At 26.6% G+C, this 26061-nt stretch overlaps 3 protein-coding genes across 3 annotated transcripts; 1 reads left to right on the plus strand and 2 right to left on the minus strand.

The window, feature by feature from the left end:
• Positions 1–459: 459 nt before the first annotated feature.
• On the minus strand, positions 460–2780 carry LOC132927839 (uncharacterized). Its single transcript, XM_060992430.1, has 4 exons — positions 2676–2780; positions 2400–2549; positions 1570–1737; positions 460–630 (listed from the first exon to the last, which is right to left on the minus strand). The coding sequence occupies exons 1-4, from the start codon at positions 2757–2759 to the stop codon at positions 460–462; spliced, it is 573 nt and encodes a 190-aa protein (XP_060848413.1). The 5' UTR covers positions 2760–2780.
• Positions 2781–8531: 5751 nt separating this feature from the next.
• Positions 8532–10577, plus strand: LOC132927530 (uncharacterized). The gene is made up of 4 exons (XM_060992073.1): positions 8532–8643; positions 8767–8916; positions 9336–9503; positions 10221–10577. The coding sequence occupies exons 1-4, from the start codon at positions 8560–8562 to the stop codon at positions 10398–10400; spliced, it is 582 nt and encodes a 193-aa protein (XP_060848056.1). The 5' UTR covers positions 8532–8559; the 3' UTR covers positions 10401–10577.
• Positions 10578–21900: 11323 nt separating this feature from the next.
• Positions 21901–24286, minus strand: LOC132925198 (uncharacterized). Its single transcript, XM_060989611.1, has 4 exons — positions 24254–24286; positions 23164–23313; positions 22698–22865; positions 21901–22077 (listed from the first exon to the last, which is right to left on the minus strand). The coding sequence occupies exons 1-4, from the start codon at positions 24284–24286 to the stop codon at positions 21901–21903; spliced, it is 528 nt and encodes a 175-aa protein (XP_060845594.1).
• Positions 24287–26061: the final 1775 nt, after the last annotated feature.

Raw genomic sequence — 26061 nt, forward strand, 5'->3', positions numbered from 1 at the left:
GTCGCGCTATAAATTATCCGCTAAATTTGGTATTTAAAAATAAAATTTAATATCGTCAAAGCTGTCGTATAAAATAGAATAATTAAAAAATATAAATTATATATTCACCATTACCACCAGAATCAAATGAATAATAATTGCCTAAAGTCAAGTCACCAAATACTCTTAGTCCCATTATGACTGATCTAAAACATTAAGTAATAGCGGATTGCATTTTAAATGTATTTTATGATTTACATGAACTATTTCTGTTGAATTATTAAATATATTGTTATGATTTATTGAAGTTGATAGGTATTCATGACATAAAAATGTTAAAATATGATATTTTAAATATCCAATACAGAATAAAATTAATAAAAAGTGACAGTGACGTACGTTCGAAATACTATGAATCTACTGTAATAATGAAATTAATGTAATATAATATTATTATATTATTGTAACATATAATCAAATTTATTTTTCCCATGGTCGTTTAAGACTTAACTCCAATATGATGCAACCAAGTACATCATTTTTTACATTTTTTATCTTCGACGTTATTTTATATTTTCCATAAAAATACACCTTTGGAAAGTTATGGTCTTCAAATTCCTTTAAATCCAACCCCGATGTAACATATGTTCCCTGAAAAATTTAAGATAAATTGCTAAAAATACATATATCATTGATGTTAAAATGCATACATGTATTCTAATAACAATTTTAATAATCATTGTGTGCCAATTACAAGAGTTAGTTCTATTTTTGGAGTGAATTAAAAAAAACAATTGTTTCAAAAATATAATAAAACAAAAAAATGGAAAAAAAAAATGTAAAAACCCTTTGATATTACAAAATTATAGCTAACAAAATACTAGTACGCTTTTACTATACTAATATAATTCATTAGACATTGGTTAGGTTAGGTTACGTGGTTCACTCAAGACCTTTAGGTACTATGTACAGAAGGGCGAATTCAATGTCATTAGTAAAATTTGGCTTTTAATAGTCGTATAAGTAATAATCATTGTCTTAAATTATATAATGGTAGATTAATATTAAATTGCTAAAAATATATAATTATTGATTTAAAATGTATGCTAATTTCAATCCCGATAATCATTGTAATCCAATTACTAGAGTTAATCTTAGTTCTATTTTTGGAATGCATTTATAAGAAAAATTGATATAAGATTGTTTTAAAAATTGACAAATGAAGAATGCAGTTGCCTTTAAATATTACAAAATAAAACTAATAAAAACGATAGTATGCTTTTACTATCAGAGTATAATTAATTATACGCAGTAAATACAATTTAGAAAGTAACATAATCGATATCTGAATAAAAATCATCGAATACAAAATAATGACTAATTGAAAGGTTAAGTCAGCATTACCATCTATTGAATCATTTTGGTACTCACAAATTTATAATTTTGGTTTTTAATAGTCAAAACTGTTAATGGTTGGATAGCTTATAATATTTTATAAGGTATTATAATATTATTTCATTGAATTTAAATGAATCACAATAATTTAATTCGTAGTTTATATAAAATTAAATAATTATTTTAATAAGTTACCGATGGAATTGGGCATGTAGATTTAGGCAAGTTAAAAGCCTTTATTAATGAATACCACACGTTTCCAAGGACCGTTTTAGAACTACTACATGCATTCTTTGCTATGTATACCGCTGAATTTGGTTTCCAACCACCAGTTAAACTCCAAGAAGCGGCGTTTATATCAAGCTATTAAGAAATAGAATATTCGTTAAGGTTATGTAAAATAATAACAATTACAAGTCAAGCATGAGTTAAAAGTTTTTTCATCCAATTATAAAATAAAATAATTTAAGTAACTACAACTTTTTGTTCCCGAGTATAATAAGTTTTGTTAAACATAATAGGCATTGTCTTAAAATGTATAAAGTCGATAATGATTTTTTTTATTCGGTAATAATTCTTTGGTTAATTAGTAATATCGTTCAATTATATTCTAATAAATAAAATAGCTCAATCTTAAGTAGGTACAGTAGGGTCTCGATAATCCAAGCACAGGCTAATCCTAAAGACGCGGTAATCCGAACGGTTTTGAGTTCCATTATTCAATTATTGCACTTATTTAGACTAATAAAATAATATTCATAACGACGACTGCATATCACACATGTGCGTCGTCGGATCTTATACGTTGATAACGATTATTAGCTGCGTGTCATACTATATAATGATTTCATTTTTGTCAAAAAAAGTACACGAATATGGTCCCATGTAAAGTCACAGGTAATCCGAACAAATTCGGTAATCCGGACGACCCAATCTCGTTCGGATTATCGAGATTCTACTGTACTTAATTGAGTGAATATGTACTATATGTCACAACTTACAATTATTATTGAATATTTACTTACTATATGACTATCGTCAAAAGGTACCAAAAATGTAAGATTTCCTTTTATCTCAGTTATATTTGATGTCCTTTTACTGAGATATAGATTAGTTCGTAATAAATTTATTGATTGACAAGGATATATTTTCTCAAATACAGTACGATATTCTCCCTGAAATAAGAGATAATTATATACATAATTTTTTTTGAATATTCATTTATCAACATTAATAATCATTTGTAGTCTTGGAAAATATGAGTTATATGTTAAAAAAACATAACAAAAATATTACTTTACCAAGGGCAAGTTTGGCATAAAAACGTTTTTCGATTTAACCAAATACGAAAATCCAATAAAAACGAATATTTTTGCTATTATCATTTTTTGTTGATATTTTATTTCAATAATGGTCGAGTAATTTATAAGTTAACGGCACTAAAAATGATTAACAGTTTTGAATTGTAAAATACAAATGTAACTTTAGAGCAGTTGACTTGCTAGAGCTTTAGCCACTAAACGTTTTCGGACAAATCAAAGTAATTTAGTACTTATATTAAATCAGAAAAAAGTGACAACGTTTGTCCGGATATTATATTTGTATACTTCAAATAATAAAATCCGTAGTGTTTTTAAATAAAATATCGTATTGTTATTTTAACTTTATTTGTATAGAAATAATTTCTATTGTATTTTATTTTTGATAATTTTTTTACATGCATTTTACTTTTGTATTTTTCATGAATATTTATTACAGATAAATGTTCTATGCTTATGCTTTCGATGTCCAATTGTAAAATGCAAACTAACATGATTCTGTTACATGAACATTCTGAATAGAAATAAAAATATCAATGATTCGTGTTAGGTTGTTTTATTAGTCCAACATACACTAGACACAAACCTGAAATTCTCATGATTATTTTACATTAATACAAAATTTGTTTTGGAATATACCAGAGATCGGCAACATTTTTAGATAGCTGAGCTAAAAGTTAGAATTTATATAATTTCCCACTTTTTAAAGAGCAACAAAAAAATTGTTGTTTCAATATTTTAGTATTTGCTTATATATAATTGATTTTTTATTTAAAATCAACGAACGAATTTATACACTAAATAATATTTATTCAAGTGAAAAGTGAAATCATATAAATATTTTTAACTCAAAACATATTCAATTATTTTTGATTTTTAGCTATTATAATAAATTATACAGTTTTTGAATAATAGATATGGTTACATCAATGGGAGTATTGGCTTTGAATGCATTTGGAAAGTTTGTTACACACTTTTAGTTTTTGTTGATTACGATGGCCTGTGCAGGTATTTTATATTTTTAAAAGCAACTAAAATATACTATAAATAATATATATATTTTTTTATAAGAAATTGTGTTTTTTTTTGTTACCTAATAAAATTATTAAGTTGAACAAATACTTAAACTTTCATAAGTCGTAAACGGATAACTCTTTTTTTATGGCCTATTAGCGGTCGCTATGTATAAATAGCTGTACTCTTGTGCTAGATGGTAATGCGCAAAGAACTTAGCCGGTCGACTACAGACGCGACATGTTCAGACGTTCCTCTCGACTTCTTATATATTTTAATTTGTTTTTTTGAAGTGAAACTTCTTTACAGAGAGTTCAAAAAAAAGGCGACGGTCGGGCGTGGTCGGCATCGCAGTCGGTCGTCAAGAACCGCCCCTTTTGCATATCTTTATATATAAAATTCAACTGTACGTGTGTATGTCACTGAACTCCTCCTAAACAGCTGGACATATGCCAATGATTGACATTGTCATTGTTTGGGTGACACCCTGGATGGTTTAGGTTCACTAATCAGCCCGATAAAGTTAATCATTAGTGCGCCCCTACATTGCTAAAGGGACCTCTGTAGACAATTTCAAGTATTTTTAATTGTTTAATAATTGTTTGTTATTTTTTCTAAACGGTTAATAGGATACAAAAAATATCAAAAAACAAAAAAAAAATAGATATTTAAGTGCATATTTATCATTAAAGATTTTTAATTTTTAATGTGACATTAGCATATTTAAATGCAATGCGGGCAGGATAGTTATGTTAAGTTGAATTATCATCTATACACCAAATTAGAAAACCAAAAATAGTTTTTATCCTAACGCTAAATGTTAGCATTAGGCAACCAAAATTAACACAGATGCATTTTGTACGGGCAACGAAGTGCACGGGGACAGCTAGTAGTAAATAAATAAATAAATAAAATATATAAATAATAAAATTAAAAAATACAGTTCTATTAAAATAAAATTGTAAAGTGTGTTATTTTTATTTTTTTTCCAATACACCCCTAATATCAGTTGTACGATTGAAAGAAGTTTCACTTCATTCACGAGTACTTGTTACACGCACATTTTTGTCAATGTTTATCTCATACAGAAATGTAATTTACTAACGTATTTTCGTGTATAGATATTTTAATTTGTTGTATCTTATACTTCTATAATCCAAACTCATTAAGTTTGACAGTTGCAACTGAACGATTATTGGATCACTATTTGATTAGAATGCAACATCATATTAAACGTTAACAAACTACTGTAAGGACTCCAACAATTATAAAATGTTTGCTCAAGCTTTCTGATATCAGATTTGAATTACAGGTAAGTACTATAAAAAATTATTATAAAAATATGATTATATACACGGAAAATATATCAAATGAGTTATGTTATTAAAACTACACCGAGAATAACTACTAGCAGCTAAATAGTTAAGTACTTAATATCTAGGTAGTACTACTTATATCTCAAATCCCAAGTCTAAAAATTGTGTGACCATTAGATTAGATTCTCATAATAATACGTAATAAATATAAATTATATCGGTTACCATAAATATAACTTAAAATTACCTACCAAGATATTCTGCATAATGTTGATTTTTAATCTATCGTTACATTATATCTAGCCATTTAGCTTAATACTTAAACAGTTTTATTTTATTATTTGTCAAATGTATTGATAAGTTCTGCTGTAGTCACTTTGATAATAATAAAATATATTGTATATAATGTAGGTTGTATGATACAAAATTATGAATTCGAGTAAAGAAATACATTTCAAATAAGGTAATATATAATTTGCTATTAACGATTTAAAAAGAATAAATACATCGGATCAGTAATCTTAACGATAAAGTGATCGTATAGTATATGGCGCGAACACTATTGTTGTTCACGATATGCAAAGAGGTATTTATCCAGGCTAATGAGGTACCACCAGTACAAATTTCTTTGTGGGATGAAAACTTCTAAATTGGGTGTTCAAAAGTATGATAGGTGTAGGTACTTGCAAGTTACAATACATTATGTAAGACCATCCGGTGTAAATGTAAAAAATTCGGGTGACTTTGTAACTCAAAGTGCCACATTAGTCGTGTACGTAGTAATAAATTAAGTAAAATAATGCTATTTCTGTGCTTAAAATTATTTTTTAGTAATGATTAACTAAAATGGTTATAATTTAATAATGTTTAAAATTATTGTTTTATTTGTGTGCCAATAATAAGAGTTATTACTCTTATTACGATACAATTTGTAGAAAAATATAAAAAAGACAAATTTAGAATGTAGTTGCCCTTAAATATTACAAAGTAAAACTAATAAAAACGCTAGTACACTTTTACTATACACGAGTTTAAATTATTATACACAGCTAGTTATCAAACTTAGAAAATACAATAGATTTCTGAAATATTTTTTGATCTCCCTTTTTTGAAACCTGAAGATGTAGAAAACTGTTTTACCGATGATATAGTATCAATTTTACCACAGAATAAAAAAGTAGAAATATTTACAGATTATATTTTAAACACATATATAACCCCCGATTGTGACTTTCCTCCTTCTTTATGGGCAATGTATTCAGGATCAATTACACGGACAAAAAATAGCTGTGAAGCTTTCCATTCAAAATTTAACGGTATGTTTTATTCTGCTCATCCAAATATCTACAAATTTATTGATGTACTTAAAAATGTACAAAATGATACTTATATAAAAATTCGCAGCAGTAGTCAAAGAAAGAAAATAAGACGTGAAATATGTGAAAAACAAGAATTTTTAAGAAAACAAATGATTAAATACGACGTGAACGAAATTACACGTTTTGATTATGTTAAAACTGCATCGTTTAAATTTTTACCAAGCCATAAATAATATTATAATAACATAATGTAATTTACATATACCTACATATAATTTATATTTTTTGAAATTTTTTTACTTATTCTTTTATTTTTATACTTAACTACGAAAACAATATTTTTGATGTACATAATTATGAAACGATAAAAAACCACATTTTTAACCTACCTTTAGCAATATAATATTTAATGTTGCTATTGACAGCCCTAACTCTGTATTAAATGGGAAGGAATCAAGGAAAATAATAATAATAATTACTTATAGTCAACGCGGATCATATTTTTCGTGTGCGCGAATCGCCATGGGTTATTTTTTATTACATTGTGCAGGCGCAAATCGCCACTTATTATATATTTCATTGCGTGGACGCGAATCGCCACTTATTTATATTTCATTGTGTGTGCCGTGTGCGCTAATCGCTACTTATTTATATTTCGTTGTGTGTGCGCAAATCGCCACTTATTTTATTTATATTTTAATTTGTGTTTGTGAAATTATAGTATATTATTTAGGATAGGTAGCAGCTGGCCAGCAGTGCTCCACAAATTGTGAGTTTTTATTATTATTTAAAATATTATTTATCATAAAATTATTGTACAATACTATATACTATTTAGCTGTATAATATTATTATTTGTTATTTGTTTGAGCCGAACCGGCAATTGTTATATTATTATATTTTATAAATTTTTATTGTTGGATCAAAAGGGCCGTAGTTTATTATCAATTATTATCATATCATACAGCTTTTTACCAAATTTCTACTACGTTACCATATTTATTAGAGTTACCCGTGTCCCTATTTTTAAGTCTTACACACACACAAATATACACACATATACACACCACCCACAACTAGCACTCACAGGATTTACTCGGCAACCCTGCTGTCCATCTCCTGTTGAGTGCTATTTACATATGTACACACAATTTACACAGGTCGGGCGCGAAGTATTTTGGTGACCGGGGTACGTGTAGTGCAAGGTCATACATTCCCGGCCCGTTCATAACAAATAATAAAATAATTATAGAGGTCCATTAGATAAATAACATTTAAATTACAAAGTTTTGACTATTAAAAAACAAATTGAACTAAGTATAAATTTGTGAGTACATACATGATTCAATGGATGGTATTGCTGACTTAACCTTTCAATTAGTTAGTCTTTTGTCTTCGATGATTTTTATTCAGATATCGACTATGTTACTTTCTAAGTTGTATTTACTACGTATAATAAATTATACTCAAATAGTAAAAGCATACTATCGTTTTTATTAGTTTTATTTTGTATTATTTAAAGTCAACTACACATTGCTAATTTAGTGTTGATTTTTACTAAATAAAATGAATTAAATAATATTGTTTGTTTGTGTGCTTAGCATATATACATCATTGTAAAATTACAATTACTTCGTGCAGAATCTAAAAAATAAACAATTAAAAAAAATTTAAATTTTTAAGCCATGTTGAACTCATTTTGACCCAACAAAGAGTCAATATATTTTGAAAATTATATTTTTTTAAAATAGACTAGGTTATAGGTATGTACAACTAGGTATTAACCTAGTTTGAATTTTACAGAAGGACATCGGAAGTATGAACTATGAACAGCTATCTATAATAAAAATGCAAGCACACACAGCAGTAAAATAATATATGTAAAACAATTTATCCTAAATAAAAAAAATAAAATATAAAATATTTCTATAAAAATAATTTTTCTACAAAATACGAGATTTTCCTTGAAACAATTGTAGTATGGATTATATGAAATATAAAAATGTAATACCGGGAAAACTTTTTGTTTCATTTTTCAGATTAAATGCAAGTACTAAATTACATTTATATTACCGGATATTTTTAGAGGCTATACCTCAAGCATGTCAACTACTTCAAAAAATATATGATTATATTTTAAAATTCAAAATTGTCATTTTTATTGTTGAAATCAAATAAAACACTCCATCATTGTTGAAATAAAATATCCATAAAAAAATGATAATATTAAAATTATTCTTTCTTATTGGATATTTTTATTTAATTAAATCAAAAACCATTTTTATGCACAACTTAGCTTTGGTAAATTGATATTCTATTAAAAATTTTAACATATTAGATATATTTTGTAAGACTACAAAAGATTATCAATGTTGGTATGTGAATATTCGAATCAAGTCTTTACATAATTAACTATTATTACAGGGAGAATACCGTACGGTATCTGAGAAAATATATTCATGTCAATCGACAAATTTAATTAAATTCAACACTTATTTCAGTAAAAGGACATCAAATATAACAGAGATGAAGGGAAATTTCTCAGTGTCAATACCTTTTGATGATAGTCTTTCAGTAAGTATAAATATTAAATAATGATTGTAAAATAATAGGACAAAGTTAATCAATTAGCTTATTAATAACAACTTACTAAACTAACTTATTGTAAAGTTTAAAATGATGATATTTTATTTATCCGAATTTAATCGACCGATATTGCCAATTATCATATAATTATCGAATAGAAAATATAACCTATCGTAATAGATACAATACATTTTAAAAGAATACCTTTTTTCCCCACGGAATATATTAATTATTATAATATAAAGTGTACTAAAGTACTCTGTTGATCAAATAGTTGTAGTCAATCATATTAATATATTATTTGATTTTATGATTGAGTTGTAAAATCACTTTTAATTCATACTTGACTTGTAATTGTTATTTTTTTTTATAACTATCACCTTAACGAATATTCTATTTCTTAATAGCTTGATATAAACGCCGCTTCTTGGAGTTCAATCGGTGGTTGGATACCAAATTCGATGGTTTATTTATCAAAGAATGCATGTAGTAGTTTGAAAAAGTTCGCAGGAAACGCATGGTATTCAATAATTAAAGCTTTTAACATGCCTACAACTAGCTGTCCAATTCCTTCGGTAATGTATTAAAAATTTAAATAATTAAATAATTGTTTTATTTAGTATGGATTAAATTAACGTGGACAATTTAAAATCACTGAAATTATACTCAAAAAATACCCATTACAATATTAATTTATTCTCATATAACTTATGATAAAGGTAACTATTATAACTAGGTATATGCGACTATTGAAAATCAAACGGAACAAAGAATAGTCTATAAACAATTATAAAAACAATTTTATCGAAGGCATTGAATTTGCACTTTTATATAACATATTAGGCCTGGAGTGAACCACGTCATTAATAAAGTCACTGTACAATTGTACCTAGTAAAATACAACTATAGTCTATTCAAAATAAGAAACACAGTCTGCGGCGACCAGTTTACGTTGGACGGCAAACAACAAAGACACTGTTGTAAAACAATAACCGCGGGTACCCGTGTGTCCTAACCTATCTGTATGCCTGTTGTGTTTTAAGCCACGCCCATGTGCAGTAGTCGGCCGCCGACTTTGTTTCTTATTTTCAATATAATGTTTAATATATAAGTTTTAATTTTTTAATGTTTAAGGGCATCTACAATTTTTAATTTATATATTATTTTATCAAAATTTTGAAACGATTTTTTTCAAAATTCACTCTAATAATAAAGCTAACTCTTTTTATTGTAATACAATGGTTTTGAAAATTGTAGATAAGACGCATGTATAATTAATCTTCATTTTTTAGGGTATATATATTACATCAGGGATGGATTTAAAGGAACTAGAAGAACGTCATAACTTTCCAAAGGTTTATTTTTATGGAAAATATAAAGTTACGTTCAAAATAAAAAATGTTGAAAATAAAGTGATTTTTTGCACCGTATTAGAGTTGAGTCTTATACGACCATGGGAAAAACCAATTTGAAGTTATTCTACAAAATAATAATTTATTACGTTATTCTCATAGTAGTACTGATTTTACCCAAGTATTTTGATTTATTATCAGATATCAAATGGCGTATGCAATAAATATATTTTTATTCACTAATTCACTAGAAATATTTATAGAAAGTTCATGTTTTAAAAAATCAACTAAATTATATTTAAAAAAAATATTTTTTTATAATTTATAAATGTGGTTAACTTAATTTAGTTTTAGACTTTAATAAATATTATATTATATAATTTCTTGCATTATAAGATTGACTATTTACAATGAATTATTCTCAGATAATTATAGCGTAGTAGTTTTAATTTTGTAATATTCACGTGAAAATATATTCTTTATTTGTTGCTGTTATTATATTTTTAAAATATTATTTGATTTAAAATGCACTCCACCAATAAAATTAAATATTGTTTTGAACCATCTTCAGAATCAACCAAACAAAGGCTCAGACGATATTATTGAGCTCGCTAAACCTCCACCATCTTCACCACCAACAGTTCAAAGGGTACTTGATTTTGTTGCTCTTCGCAATAATTTCTTAAACTACTTGGTTTGGAAAATTCCTTATTAAAATCATCATCTAATCTGCCACTTTTTTTGTCGATATCGAACCCGCTGAGATCAACAAAAATATATTCCATGTTACATCCATTCTTCACACCAAAGTTCGAATCGAAGAACCAGATAAACATCGGGGAATAATTCAGTGTCAAAATTGTCAGAAATATGGCCACTCCAAAAGCTACTGTTTACACCCACCTCACTGTGTCCGCTCCGCTGAATTCCACACGTCTTCATCTTGCACCAAATCCATAGATCAACCTCCAACGTGCGCTCTCTGTGGGGGAAGCCACCCTGAAAATTACCGTGAATATACTGATTGACGATTGTACGGTTCATAAAGACCTACAGAAGTTTCAAAAAAATATTTATGCCACATCCTAATGATGATCCTGAATACCTTAATAGAATTTCCAGCTTTCTTAATAGTCCATTATCAATGTCTTTCCCAGCAAAACACACAACCTCAAATGAAATTAAATACTTAATTATTAGCAAACTAAAACTAGGGAAATCACCTCGATACGACTTAATTACAAACAAAATATTACAGCACTTACCTTATAAAACTTTAATAACCACTCGACAGTATATACCAAATACATAGACTTACTAATAAAATTCAAACTTCATTTGAAAATAAAGAATATTGTCCCGGGGATTTCCTAGATGTGGCCCAAGCGTTTAATAGAGCCTGGCACGATGGCCTTCTCTACAAATTAAAACAAAATTAACAGATGGTATCATCAGGGTTTATCCGTAGATAAACAGCTGACGGAGCGGCTGGACGTGTGTGTTGCATTGACGAAGGAGGAATATATAATATGTATATACAAGTGTAAAAGTATAATATATATTTTATTAAAAATTTTAACATTATAATAGTTTTTTTGCCACAAAAAAAAAATGTCAACAAAAATGACATTAAAAATACGTGTATTTAATTTACGAAGTTTAATTATTCTAAAATTATATAATTTTACAATCTGCAGAAAATAATATTGCATGTAATTTATAACGCAATACAATTTTGATAAATTTTGTTTTTGAATTAGATACGACAAAAAACATTAATCGTTTGAAAGAAATAGTTATTAAGCGGATGAGTATTCAATGTCGTAAAAATTTAGACATCAAAACTGGCTAATCAAAAATTGATTTGGCTTTCGGGTAGAATTTTTTTTTTATATAGGTTCAAAAACACAAATAGAAACTTGTATTTAATTTATAATTTTAGATGTAAATAGAAAATGTTTATGTATTTCTATTCACAAAATAACATATATTTTCACGAATTTTCGTGTTTTGTAATTTTGTTTTAAATTGATATCCTTATAAAAAAATAAACTGTTGATATTTTTCACTTTCTAGACTTAGCATTGTTAAAGATAAAAGTGTGATTATTTTTTGCACAATAATGATTTTGTATTTTTTTGATGAATTTTAAAACCAAAAATGAAAAGATTTTTTAAAAATGTTTAGTTTTTTAAGAGTTGGGACAAATAAGTCCCATTGGTCCTTTACGATGCAGCTTTAAAAGTCCCATTAGTTTTTTACAGAAAATTAATTTGTTTGTTTTTAATGGATATTGTAAAGAAATTGCAATTTTTTTACTTTCTAAATTTATTTAAAAAGAATGACTGTAACAAATTAAACCATAAATATTTGAATTAATTGTCATCATATTTTATTTTAATTTAAACATTTCAAATCTAAAATTTAAATGATCAATTTTTTTTGTGTCCTTGTAAATTGTATATTTATCATACAATACGAAATATTTCGCTATATAAATATGATATCAATGATTTATTACATCAATGCAAAGCTGGGCATTAACGAGTTAAAAAGTTAAAGTTAAGTTACTTTTAACTTAGTTATTTAACAAGTTATTTTTATTTTCATTATTAACTTCTAACTTAATGAGTTTCTTTTTTTTAAGTAACTTCTAACTTAACGATAAGACCCAGAATGATTTTAATATATTAACTATTAAGCAATAAATTCGTCGTGTCATCAAAATTATCAAAATTAATTATTATTTGCTCATAAAATTTTGTTCGTATTGTTTCCTGTGACCTTTCATGTAATTCATTTTACACGTGAAAAAGAAAACTAATTTATTTTTAACCAAAGTAAATTACTTTTTTTTCAAATTAATTTTTAACGAGTAAAATGAATAAAAAAAGTAACTTTTAACGAGTTAAATAAATAAAAAACGTAACTTTTAACTTTAAACTTAACTTACATTTTTTTGTATAAACTTAACTCTTAACCAGTTAAAATAATTAGTTAACTTGCCCAGCCGTGCATCAATGATATATTCATATACTATAATTCACTATAATTTTCAATATCCGCAAATCTACGATTGTCACCAGGTATTTCTAAAAGTTTCTATTTCAAAATCACTCTACTTTTTAAATGTATACATGGTAAAACGCACGAGATACGACGAGTGACGAGACGTTAGTTGGAACGCGTTACCCGTCAACGATAATAAAAACAAATTTGAAGTCACAACAGCAAATAATATTTCCTCGTATAAAATTATGTATCTTTTGGTGTACTATAAATTCACTTCCTATAAAATTGAAAGAAAACATTGTGACTTAGACGTCCCATTGGTTATATAGAACATATTTTATTTTCTTCATTATTAAATACGTGGAATATGCCCGAATATGACCGCGGACTTAAAAGTCCTATTGGTCAACAAAGGATTAATTAGGAAATCAATACGTATAGGAATCTTGCATTAAATAATTGAACATTTTTACTAATATTCATGCATAAAAAAAGCTATTTGACATTTTCCACATCAAGGAAAATGTATGAATTATGTATAATTATGTTCATAAGTTTTTCGCGTTATTTAGAAAATATTGAGTATCGTGTTACATTTAAAAGGTTTGGGTAAAGTAGTAAAATTAATATTCGACAATGATGTTGATAATATTATTTCAAAACAAAATTAACTTTGTGACGGTAAGGTGATATTTTGTTCCACGGACTTTTTGTTCCGTTTTGTGGATAATTTAATCCTTTCTTAACAATTAGTGATATTTTATTTATAAATACATAGTAGAACTATATTTGGTACTATATCGTCTATATCTATAAGTACTTATTGTAAAATAAGAAGGGCTTGGTGAATATTAGATATTCTATAACTCTATTACCTAATTATTATTTTCAAGTTTTTGATTGTCGTATAATATAGTCTATACAATTAAAATAAAAGACTAATCTATCTTATAAATGTATTCGATGTACACTGGGAATAATAAGATACATTTTGTTTGTACATTTTAGATAAATACTTGTTATTAAAATAAGAAGGGTATTATTAAGACAAATATAAACATTGTTTTTACAAAATATATTTTTGCGGATGACGCATTATCTGGAGTTTTAATTGAATAATAACTTAAATAAACCAAATTACATTTTTTTAAATTTATGAATTTTTGTGATTAGGCTACTATAATAGACTACAATTTTAAAAACATTTTGTTTATTGGCATACGAAATCGTTATTGTGTAATATGTCAAACAACTATTTATATAAACAAACAACTCTACCTAAAGATTTATATATTTTTTTTTTAAATTTAATATTATTTATTGTTTCTATTGGTGTTTACAGCTGACAAATGATTATTCGTTTATATGAAACAATCTAGTAAAAAAAATACTTAGGGTTTTAACTCCAGTAAATTTTCTGGAGGGAATATAAATCTAATTTGTACCCGCATGATTTTTTTTATCAATATTTACATTTATTTATTTGTACCAGGTTTACGATAAGAAAAAACAAAAAGTTTTTTACATAGTCTTGGTGATCACAGACAATACTAATCATAGTTTTATAAGGTATTTTTTTAGGGTTCAAAATTAAATAAAACAAAATACTTTTTAATAGAAAACATGTTAGGTATTTTTCAAGAATTTAGTGAAACAGAAAATCGTTTGGTTAACAATGCTGATAGTTTATTAATGCACGTAGATAATATATGTAAACAATAATTTAATATTATTATAAATAAACACTTCTCTGGAAAACTGATTAATTTCTCTCAAAGGTAGTGTTATTATAATATACGAATACGAGTCAGGCGCGTAGCCAGGGGGGAGTGTTACAGATGTAGTAATACCCCCCCCCACAGCAACAATGGTATACTCATGGATTTTACTTTTTTTTTATTAATAATAATAATAGTAATATTTAAATTTTTTCTCATATACCATTATCTATTCACTTATCTATTGTTTGTACAATAAAGTTTACGTAAAGTTATTAATTTTATCAATTCATTTTAAATGACACCCTCCTTTGAAATTCCTAGCTATGCGCCTGATACGAGTAGAAGCAGCAGTAGCAGCACTATTAAAACTATGTGACACAATTAAATACAAAAATAAAAATAATAATATTTTACAAGAAGTGTTTGTGTGCGTGTCAGCGTGTGAGTGTGTAAGGAGGTCGGTGTCCGTTATAATATAATAATAATATAATTAATTATTGCGCCTCAACGTGTTGAATTGTTATAACTGTAAATATCTATAATCTATTCTAATCATAGTTGGAGATCGATTATTTTTGTTTTTCATTAGTACGACATGTGTTGCTACGTTGGAGCGTACATTTAAATTTAATAATTGGAGTGGATTCAAACATAGATTTTTAGTCAATATGGAGTTATGTTCGAATTGTTACGACTAATGAAAAATATCATTAGGTACTGACGAAATACAACCCACCACTTCAGCTTCAGATCACCCTACAATAAAACCAACCTCTCTAATATTTACTAAAAGAGTCGAAGATTTTCCTGGCTTATGTACTTCATCAATTGACTTGAAAGGCATCGATAATTTTTTCTTTAAATCAACCACGGATCACTTTAAAATTCAAACTACCAACTCAGATTCTTATAGAACTGTTGTATATTTTCTAAGAGAAGAAAAAGCCAAGTTCCACACTTTATTTAAATGAGGATAACCTAACTTAATCTAACCCGCGAAGTTTTGCGTAACTACATTCTACTCCGATAGCTTTAATGAAAAGCGAACTGAAAGTTTGATTATTCGAAGTAAGGCAAGTTACCCAAGTAATTCATCGAATCAATAAAATATACCCCCTTCCACTCTTCTTCGTAGACCTTGAACCCAGAGACTTTTCACAAGATTAATTTAACTCCTTATTACATACAAAGATCAAAATTTAAAAGCTTCACAAGCCAAAGATTATTAGCCAATGTCATAATTGCCAAGTTTATGGTCACACGAAATCTTATTGCGGATATATGTCTCGCTGCGTCCGTTGCGGAAACAATCACCATTCATCTGACTGCCCGAATTCACGTCAAAATCCTATGAGATGCGCTCTTTGTTCCAGCAATCATCCGGTGAACTATAAGAGCTGTTCATCTTATAAAGATCTCCAGTCTCGCAAGAAACCAAATTCAAATAACCATAACATATCTCATTTTAAGCTTAAGCCTAATAATGTAAAAGACAGCAACCCATTAAATAACACTCCACTCAATTATTATAATTATCTAACTTAAACTCAAATGTAAACTCAAGCCACTCAGAATCAACCTCTCTCTCAAAATACTTCTCAACTACCTCCAGATATTAATACAAACATGTTGAAATACTTAAATAAATTTAAACTCTTAATCAACCCATTACTGTTTTTACTTACTAAAGTTATTTCCAGCTTACTAGATAAAAAAATAATTTAGCCACCAACAAATCGCTTCTAATTTTACAATTTAATGCAAACGTCTCAAAAACCGAGCTATAAAATGTATTATATCGCAGACGAATAGACATCGCGCTAACCGAAACGCATTGTACTAAATATTTAAATTTTCATATACATGGGTTCATTTACTGAAAGTTAGCTATCCGGGCAACACTGTACATGACAGTGTAGTGGTTTTCATTGAATCCAGTATTCGTTTTCAGACCCTTTCAAATTACTGTTATGACCATACCATATATAGTCACTGTTAAAGTGGCTCAGTCAACAACATACCTATCCTACCTATCAATGCTATTAAATATTATTTAAGTTTAATTCTTAACCAAAAATTAACCTGGAACAAACATATAAAAGCTTAAAGTTTGACACTTTACACTCGATCCCGATAACTAAAAATGTTTTTATTCAAAATAAATTTACTAGCTTAAAAACTAAACTTCTAATTTATAAAACTCCCTTAAAACCTACATGGACATATGAGTTACAACTTCGGGGATCAGCAAAAAAATCAAACTTGAATAAAATTAAAATCTTCCAGAATATTACTCTAAGAAATATCACTATAATGCTCCTTTCTATATCTCTGATTTAACCCTCCACTAAGACTTAGGAATCCAACCTGTTACAACTGAAGTGAAATTATTCTACAAACGGTTTTTTGCCAAATTAGAACCTACTAATAAAAAAGTTATATACCTTAAGGTATATACTTCCAGAAAATCCACAACGCAGACTCAACAGGAAATGGTGTTACCATTTAAATTAATAATATCTCTCGCCAATGTAAATATTTGCAAACTAAGTGTTACTAAAATGTATACAAACAAATAATTGAAACAAGCATTTATGATGCGCAAACCCATCAAATATGCAAAAATATGTAAAATAAGATTTGGTATTTGAATTATAAATAAGTTAAAACAAATTTTTGGCCAAATCCATATTCTTATACGGTGCAACATCAAAAACCATGTAAATACATTAAATTCACAGCCTTGTTAATTAGTAACATCGTTAAATTATATTCCAATAAATAAAATAGTTCAATCAAGTACCTAGTTAAGTGAATTTATACCAGGGGCGGATTTATGGGGGGGCGATGGGGCGACCGCCCCCCCTTGGGATTTTTTTTTTATTATTACAGATTTATTTAATATTTAAATATCAAATATTTTATATCCCAGGATACAACTTGAATTAATTTATTTGCTTTTTTTATTTTTAGTTCTTACATGTAGAACTAAAAATACATTTCAGTATATATATTCTAGACAGGGCAGTGCTTGACTCTGGAGCATATATTTGGGGACAGAACCCCCTTTCTTTTTAAAAATTGTTTTAGTATAACCCTTCTAATTTGGTACTCATTAAAGGTCTAATATGAACATCAATAAAATTTGTAATTTTAATTTAATGGCATCCTTAAGCATTGAATTTAGAGCATTTTGACCAATTTTTTAAGCATAAATGCATGTTTATTAGTTTTTTAATAATATAATCATACAGCCCTATTTATTACACACTGAATTATATGCTTTGGATAATTGTTAATTATTTATTGTTTTATGTTTATCATTAATCAATTAATAATTAAATATGATTTTAATTATAGTTAAAATGCTTAAATTTTAATGATAAAAATAAAATTTTGCTTTTTAATATAAGGACAAAAACGTTTGCATCCAAATTCCAAAATGCTTTGCATGTTTGCTTATTTCTATTGTTATTACTTTTTAGATTAAAAACATGGTTAAGATCACGAATGGGTGAAAGTAGACTGACTGGCTTGGCATTATTGCACACACATAAAGATATTATTGTAAATATAGAAGACGTTATTAATAGATTTGCAAATGAAAAAAAAAGAAATGTTAAATTATTATTGTAATAAATATTTTTGAATAATAAATTTTTATATAGGTACTTATAATTATAAGTAAAGATATACCTACAGTGAATATAAGCGTTGTACTTATTTTTCCTTAAATTGCTGAAATTATGGTTAAGTATTCATTGTGTTTTATATAATTATTTATCACTCATAAATATTCCTATTCGCCACCCCCTAAACCAAGCTTCAGATTCGCCCCTGATTTATACTATATGTTACAATTATTATTAAATATTAACTTACTGTAAGATTATCGGATAACTTTCAAACCAATTTTCATTATTGTATTCATTTTTGATATCAAGGTTCAAGAATAATCCCAATCTTTGTTTTATTTATATTGATTATAAATATGTTTGCAATATTGTGAATTCATATTTTAAAAATAATATGAACTACATTAACTGTGGTATACTTGTATATAACTATCTATGTATTTCTTAATTTTTTTCGTAGCAGACCAAGGCCTACAACGATATATTAATAAATATTGAAACAGTCGTGTACAAGCGATAGTCATATCTGATTGCGTCTCACAAGGACCCTAACGAAATTAGATCGGAAATAGACTTTTTGTTATTATCATTTTTTTAATTTGTAACGTGATGCAGCACATCCTGCAATCACCCGTGTTATTGTATTATGAATATTGTACGCTTTATTTTTTCGAATAATTTGTATTCATCAATAAACAATGGCAGCAGATGTGTAATATTGTTCACACGGGGCTTCCTCTGCTATCGATTAAACAGCGGAAAACTAAATAAAAAAAGGCCTAAGATTTATATGCAATTACAGTGGTCGCCGCTTATTGTAATCACTAACCACGGTTAATGTTATTAATCGTTTATTGTTATATAAAACTATAAGTACGGGCCGGATGCATATTACCATTATTATTGATAATTATTATTGTAGATAGTCATAACAAGTATAATAGCTATGTAACATTATATAACTCACAATTCATTTTTTAATACTATACTTGTAGGTCTTTTTTTAAATTTTGTATAAAAATCTACTTAATCTGAATATAGTGATGGTGGCGTGGTGACACATGGTATTATTGTATTTATACAATATGATTTATCTAAAAAATATTTTAAAATGGGTTGGACATGGCATTGTTTAAAATAAATATTTATATTGCATGATTATGAATTAAGTGTTTAAAATATTTAAATATCTTTTGTCAAGAATAAATTAGAAAGGGTATGCTAAAATAATTCTAAGCATGAACCTAATAAAAATAATTAAAAGAAAACCAAAAGCATCATTTTAATTTATATTTTTCAATTGAATGTATTCTAATTAAATTTTAATAATAATATTAATAATATTATTAATAATTATAATATAAATATTTTATCGCGCCAAATGTGGAACCAATGAGAAAGCCGTATTTTCGTATGGGTTTTATTTCGTGTGCATAATGGTAATATGCGGGCCGGATGTATACTTATATGTGTAAATTATGTCGGTTATTAATGTTATTATAATCAATACGCCACATAACGTTATTGGTTTGAGGTCATAAAATCAACATTATGTACAAGAAATTGTTTTAAATATGTATGTGTTGCAGAAAGTATTGAGTAGGAGAAAGAAATAGACTTAGATTTTAAAAATAGGTTGAAAATGGTGAAAATATACCTATCACGTCAAATTGCACCGAAAAAGATATTTTACATGCTTTATTACAAACATATAAACTTGAAAAAATTGAGCTAGCAACAATAACGTATACCTACTGAAAAACCTCCAAGTTCTTTTGAAATGAGAGAGGCCCTACGAGTATTACGAAGAGGAATGCAACATCACTCGTCAAATTTTGAATTAAATTATAAATATGAACATTTTATTAATGATCTTTTAACGATACGAAAAAAAATAGACATCAATAAATTTTTTTCAAAAAAATTTTATTAACAATTTTAAATTTTGTGTATTTACCTACAAACTTTAAAATTTAAATAGTATAATAAATTATAATTATTTATAAATAATAATTTTTGTTAGTTACTATGTGTGTATTAAATTTGATAAAACGTTACATAATTTTTTTTTTCTATTTAAAGTATGTTTTATTTTTTTCAACATATATATTGTAAGAAAGGTATTATAAATTTAAAATTTAATAGTCGGTTGGTTCGAGGTCAATAAAGAATAGGGGTAGTGGGCATTTGGTTGTCTTGTGAAGGACGTTGGTGACCTTCCTCACCTCAAATAGGCGCAGCTCAAGTTCGCTTTTAATCAAATCTGTGGATGTGGACGGGTGTAAATTCCGTATAACGGCTCGTGTAGGTTTGTCTTCCTTTAATTGATATGTGTGAAATTGGGCTTCCTCGGTCTTAAGAAGTGAATCAGAGCTCTGTAAGATACTGGATTAGCAGTTTGAATTTTTAGGCATTCTGATGAGGACTTGCAGAAAAAGTTATCTACCCCAATTAGCTCTATTAAAGATAGGTCTGAGAAATATATTATTCCTTTCACGAAAATTGGTGGGGGTGGTTTGATTTGGTCTATAATGATATTTGGATTTTCTTCTGTAGAGTTATCAGGGGGGAGCGTTATCAGTTTATCACCAACGTTGGGTGTTAATACGTTGAAGCGATTTGCAGTAACGAATAACTTTTTTTTATTCTTATTCACATTTAAATTTGGAGAGAGACCCAGAGAGCTCTGGTTGGAGGAAGTTGACAAATTCCTTTTGTTGGTCTTTGTAGTCCAGCCATCATTTGAGGAATCGAAATCAAATGCCGAGTCGTTATTGTTAGTCGATTTGCCAGAGCGAGCTGCCTGTATAGTGGTTTTGGTTTGACTAGAATTATTTATACCTGTTCTGTTCGGTGAAGCATTAGAAGTGTTCTGATTTTTCGCCATAGTGCTTGAGAGCAAAGGTCGAATGTCGCTGCTCGAGGCAGCGATAGCACGACGACAACGATAGCGCAACGACTTAATTAACTCACTTATTAATTACGTTACAGCTTAATTTTTGAAAAGCACGCGCATCGGCGTACTTACAGGTTCGACTTTATTTAGTTTGGATTTGGTTCGACGATATCAATTTTTGCGAATTAATTTTTACAAAATCGGTTGTGAAGAACCAAAACGCCAACGCATTTTTAATAGAGAGAAAAAATGAGACATGCGAGTCGTGCGAAGTGCAACAAGAAACTGCTGTATAATATAAAGAAAAAAATTGAAAAAAATTTTGATTATGAAGATATCGTATGATTGAAATTTAATCAAATTGGTGTTTCCCACGGTCTTATAAGACTCAATTCCAATACAAAGCAACCAAACACTTTATTTTTTTCGTTTTTTGCTTTAAACGTAAATCTATATTTCCCATAAAAGTACACCTTTGGAAAGTTATGGTGTTCAACATCCTTCAAATTCATCCCTGATGTAATATAGGTACCCTGAAAAATGTAAAGATTAATTACTAGACATACATAATTATTGATATAACATGTAAAAGTGTATTATACATGACAAACATACATATTAAACACAACGTTTAATACTATTGTCTTAGTTGTGTTTCAATAAAAAGAGTTATTACTTTAAATAAAACAATTTATAGAAAAATATAAAAAATAATAAATTATGAATGTAATTGCCCTTAAATATTACAAAATAAAACTAATAAAAACGCTAGTATATTCTTACTATACCTAAGTATAATGTCTTATACATTTATACTATTATTATTTTTATTTAATATTAAATAATCATTTAATTAATTTTTAACACATATAAACGTATAGTGAATTTTTCAATAACATATTTAACTTAAGACGATACTGAAGTGCAAATTCAATGCTATTGATTAAACGATTAAATGGTTTTCAAAATAATGTATAGACTATACTTGATTAACTTAGGTTTATAATAGTCAAAAAATTTAATAATTTGATAGCTTATTATTTATAGTATTGTATAAACTATAAAATATTGTATTATTATTTTATTGAATTTAATGTTACACATTTATTTAAACCATCAAAAATAAAATAAATTAATAATTGTCAAACATTACCGATGGAACTGGACAGCTTGTACTAGGAAAGTTAAAATCATTCATAATTGAATACCACACGTTTCCAAGTACCATTTTCAAACTACTACATGCATTTTTTGATACATAAACAAATGAATTTGGTTTCCAACCACCAGTTAAACTCCAAGATGCACCGTTCACATCAAGCTATTAAAAAATAGAATGTCTATTAGGGTTATAGTTATAAAAACAACAATTATAATACAACTACGAATTAAAAGTATTTTCATCTGAATTATTTAATTATATTATTTAAGTGACTAAAACTATTAGTTCCCGAATATAATAATAGTTTTTTAAACTCAATGATATTTATGAATTTTGTTGGAATAAATAGCTATATTGTCTTAAAATGTATAAAGTCGGTAATATTTGTTTTAATTGATAGTAGTTCTATAGTGGCTCGGTTATTATTAGTGACAATTATTATTAAATATTTACTTACTGTAAGATTATCGGAAAAAGGTTCTAATAATGTAAAATTTCCTTTCACCTCAGTTATATTTGATGTTCTTTTACTGAAATATAGATTAATTTGTAATGAATTTGTCGACTGACAAGGATACAATCTCTCAAATACTGTACGATATACTCCCTGTAATAAGTGTGAATCACATATATTTTTTATTATAAATATCATAAATAATCATTGATAATCATTAATAATAATAATTATAGTAATATTAGAAAATATGAGTAAAATGTTAAAAAAAAATGTAACAATTTATTTTTTTACCAAAGGCAAATTTGGCATAAAAACGTTTTTCGATTTAACCAAATAGGAAAATCCAATAAAAATGAATATTTTAACTATCAACATTTTTATTAATACTTTATTTCAATAATATAGTCAAGTATTATATAAGTGCAGAGTGCTCTACAGTATGAATGATTGATAGTTATGAATAATAGAATACAATCATTCATTTAGAGCAATTGACATGATTCAGCTGTGGCCTTAAAAGTTTCCGGGCATGTGAATGTAATTTTGTAATTAAAATTGATATGAAAAAAAATTAAAAGGTATTTCCGGAAATTAAATTTGTATGCTTTAAATAATACAATTGGTACAACGATTATTTCAAATTAAATCTTGTATTTTTTTAAATAATACTTGTATTGAAAGAATTTCTATTCTAAATAGTTTCACATATATTTTACTATTATGTATGAATAATTACAATTTTGCACTAAAGATAAATAATCATTCTTTCGATGTCTTTTAGGTTGATTGGGACATTTTTTCTTACTTGAATACATACATATAATCATATTTTAAGTAACATGACTATAAAATGACTGTATAATTATTAAAATGCGAATTTGAAATAAAAACCATTTTTTTTGATATTTTTGATTTTTTACAAGTGATAAACATTTTCAAGTAACACCTAAATTAAAAGCTTTAAGTTAGATACTTAACAAATTTTATATAACATTACATTGTTTGTAACTTATATAAATGGATGAGCACTTAGGTATTTATAAAAAAAAATCAAAAACTAAAAACTATTATAATTACTTAATATATTTACGGTTATTTTTTTCATTTGTCCTTTCGCCGACATTTAGCATGACTTAACAATATGTGTACCTATAATAATTTTTTAATAAAACGGTATATTAAAATATTTTGTATTTTTCTATGTTGTAGTATCATTTAAATCAATGATTCTCAACCTTTTTATAACGGCCGCCCACGTAAGAAGCAAAACATTTTTCAACGCTCCATTAAAATAAAAATTAAAAATAATATACATGAAAAGTTTAATATTGAATAATTAATAAATATAATATATATATATATATATATATATAGAAATGTAAAGGTGAGTTAGGTTAGGTATTCAAACTACACAGGGAATAACTACTAGCTAACTAGTTACGTACTTCATATTTCAAATCCCAAGTCTGTAAAAATTGTGACCATCAAATCATTATAATAATACGTACCTAATAAATATAAGTAATAACCTTTACAATAATTATAACTTAAAATTACCTACCAAGATATAATGTATGATGTTGATTTTCAATTATTCTATATTATTCTATATATTTAATTTATTTATCTTTAAATTTATCTCACCATTAAGCTTAATACTTAAACACTATTATTTTATTATACGTTAAATGTAATAATAAGTTTTGCAGTAGTCGCTTAGATAATGATAACATAATATATTGTATTTAATATAGGTTGTATGATATCAGATATCAAATAATGAATTCAAGTAGAGAAATACCTACATTTCAATTATCAATTATTACAATAAAATATGATCAGATTTTTTTTTTACATTTTTATTTTGCAATTTGCTGTTTCAATTTAAAAAGAATAAATACTCTAAAAAGTAGCAAACATTTTACAATTTACACTATACGTATAAGAAAATGCAAATAATAGTATCTATAATCAATATATAATATACCCATTTTTATAGCAAAAATTAAATTTAATAATAATTATGCAAATAAGTATATAATTTAAAGTTAACCTTGAATGAACTTTAAGATGTTTTGATTAAAATACAACATAATTTTTAAATGAACTAGTATGAATCTATTGGGACGCTAAGTACACAAATAAACAATAAAATGTAAACACACATAATATTTATTTTTTAATAATAATCTATCCTAAAATAGTAATATTTTCTGCTTTATACATATTATGATAGGATTTATAATTGTTAAGTTAAAATTGTTAAATCATAAGCGAATGATAAACATTTTAAAATATACTTTACAAGATTTATTTTATTTTATGTACAATTAAATATTTGATAACTTCTGCTGTAGTAAATTAGGCAATATAATTTTTGTGTATTGCAGACGGTGTATGATAAAAGGAAAAAAATAAAAATATTTTGATTGTGAAAATATCGTGATCTAATCGACATGCTAGAGCTGTAGCCTCTGAATATTTTCGGACAAATAAAACTAATTTAATACTTATATTAAATCTGGAAAAAATGATAAAGTTTATCCGGAAATTATATTTTTATACTTCACATAATACAATCCGTACTCCGGTTGTTTCAAATAAAATCCTGAATTTTTATTTTTATATTATTTTCACAGAAATAATTTCTATTGTATTTTATTTTTATTATATTTTCATAAATATTTATTACAGATAAGTGTTTTATGTTCATGCTTTCTATGTCCTTTTGTAAAATACACATCCTCATCATTATTTTACATTAAAACGAAATTAAACTTGTTTAGGATTAGAGTCTAGTCTTAGCGGTCGGCAACCTTTAGAGATAGCAGAGCTGAAAGTTACAATTTACACAATTTCACTAAGAGCCACAACAAATTGTTGTTTCAGTATTTTAGT

The sequence above is a fragment of the Rhopalosiphum padi genome, chromosome 3, assembly GCF_020882245.1.
Source record: "Rhopalosiphum padi isolate XX-2018 chromosome 3, ASM2088224v1, whole genome shotgun sequence".
Lineage (NCBI taxonomy): Eukaryota > Metazoa > Arthropoda > Insecta > Hemiptera > Aphididae > Rhopalosiphum > Rhopalosiphum padi.

Bases quoted from the DNA above. Each gene is read 5' to 3' on its own strand.
- LOC132927839 (XM_060992430.1), bottom strand. From the start codon at position 2,759: ATGATAATAGCAAAAATATTCGTTTTTATTGGATTTTCGTATTTGGTT. The intron at 1,738-2,399 runs GTAAGTAAATAT...ATTTCTTAATAG, and splicing joins CTTTTGACGATAGTCATATA to CTTGATATAAACGCCGCTTC. The intron at 631-1,569 runs GTAACTTATTAA...TAAATTTTTCAG, and splicing joins CTACATGCCCAATTCCATCG to GGAACATATGTTACATCGGG.
- LOC132927530 (XM_060992073.1), top strand. From the start codon at position 8,560: ATGATAATATTAAAATTATTCTTTCTTATTGGATATTTTTATTTAATT. The intron at 8,917-9,335 runs GTAAGTATAAAT...ATTTCTTAATAG, and splicing joins CTTTTGATGATAGTCTTTCA to CTTGATATAAACGCCGCTTC. The intron at 9,504-10,220 runs GTAATGTATTAA...TTCATTTTTTAG, and splicing joins CTAGCTGTCCAATTCCTTCG to GGTATATATATTACATCAGG.
- LOC132925198 (XM_060989611.1), bottom strand. From the start codon at position 24,286: ATGTCGGCGAAAGGACAAATGAAAAAAATAACC. The intron at 22,866-23,163 runs GTAAGTAAATAT...ATTTTTTAATAG, and splicing joins CTTTTTCCGATAATCTTACA to CTTGATGTGAACGGTGCATC. The intron at 22,078-22,697 runs GTAATGTTTGAC...TACATTTTTCAG, and splicing joins CAAGCTGTCCAGTTCCATCG to GGTACCTATATTACATCAGG.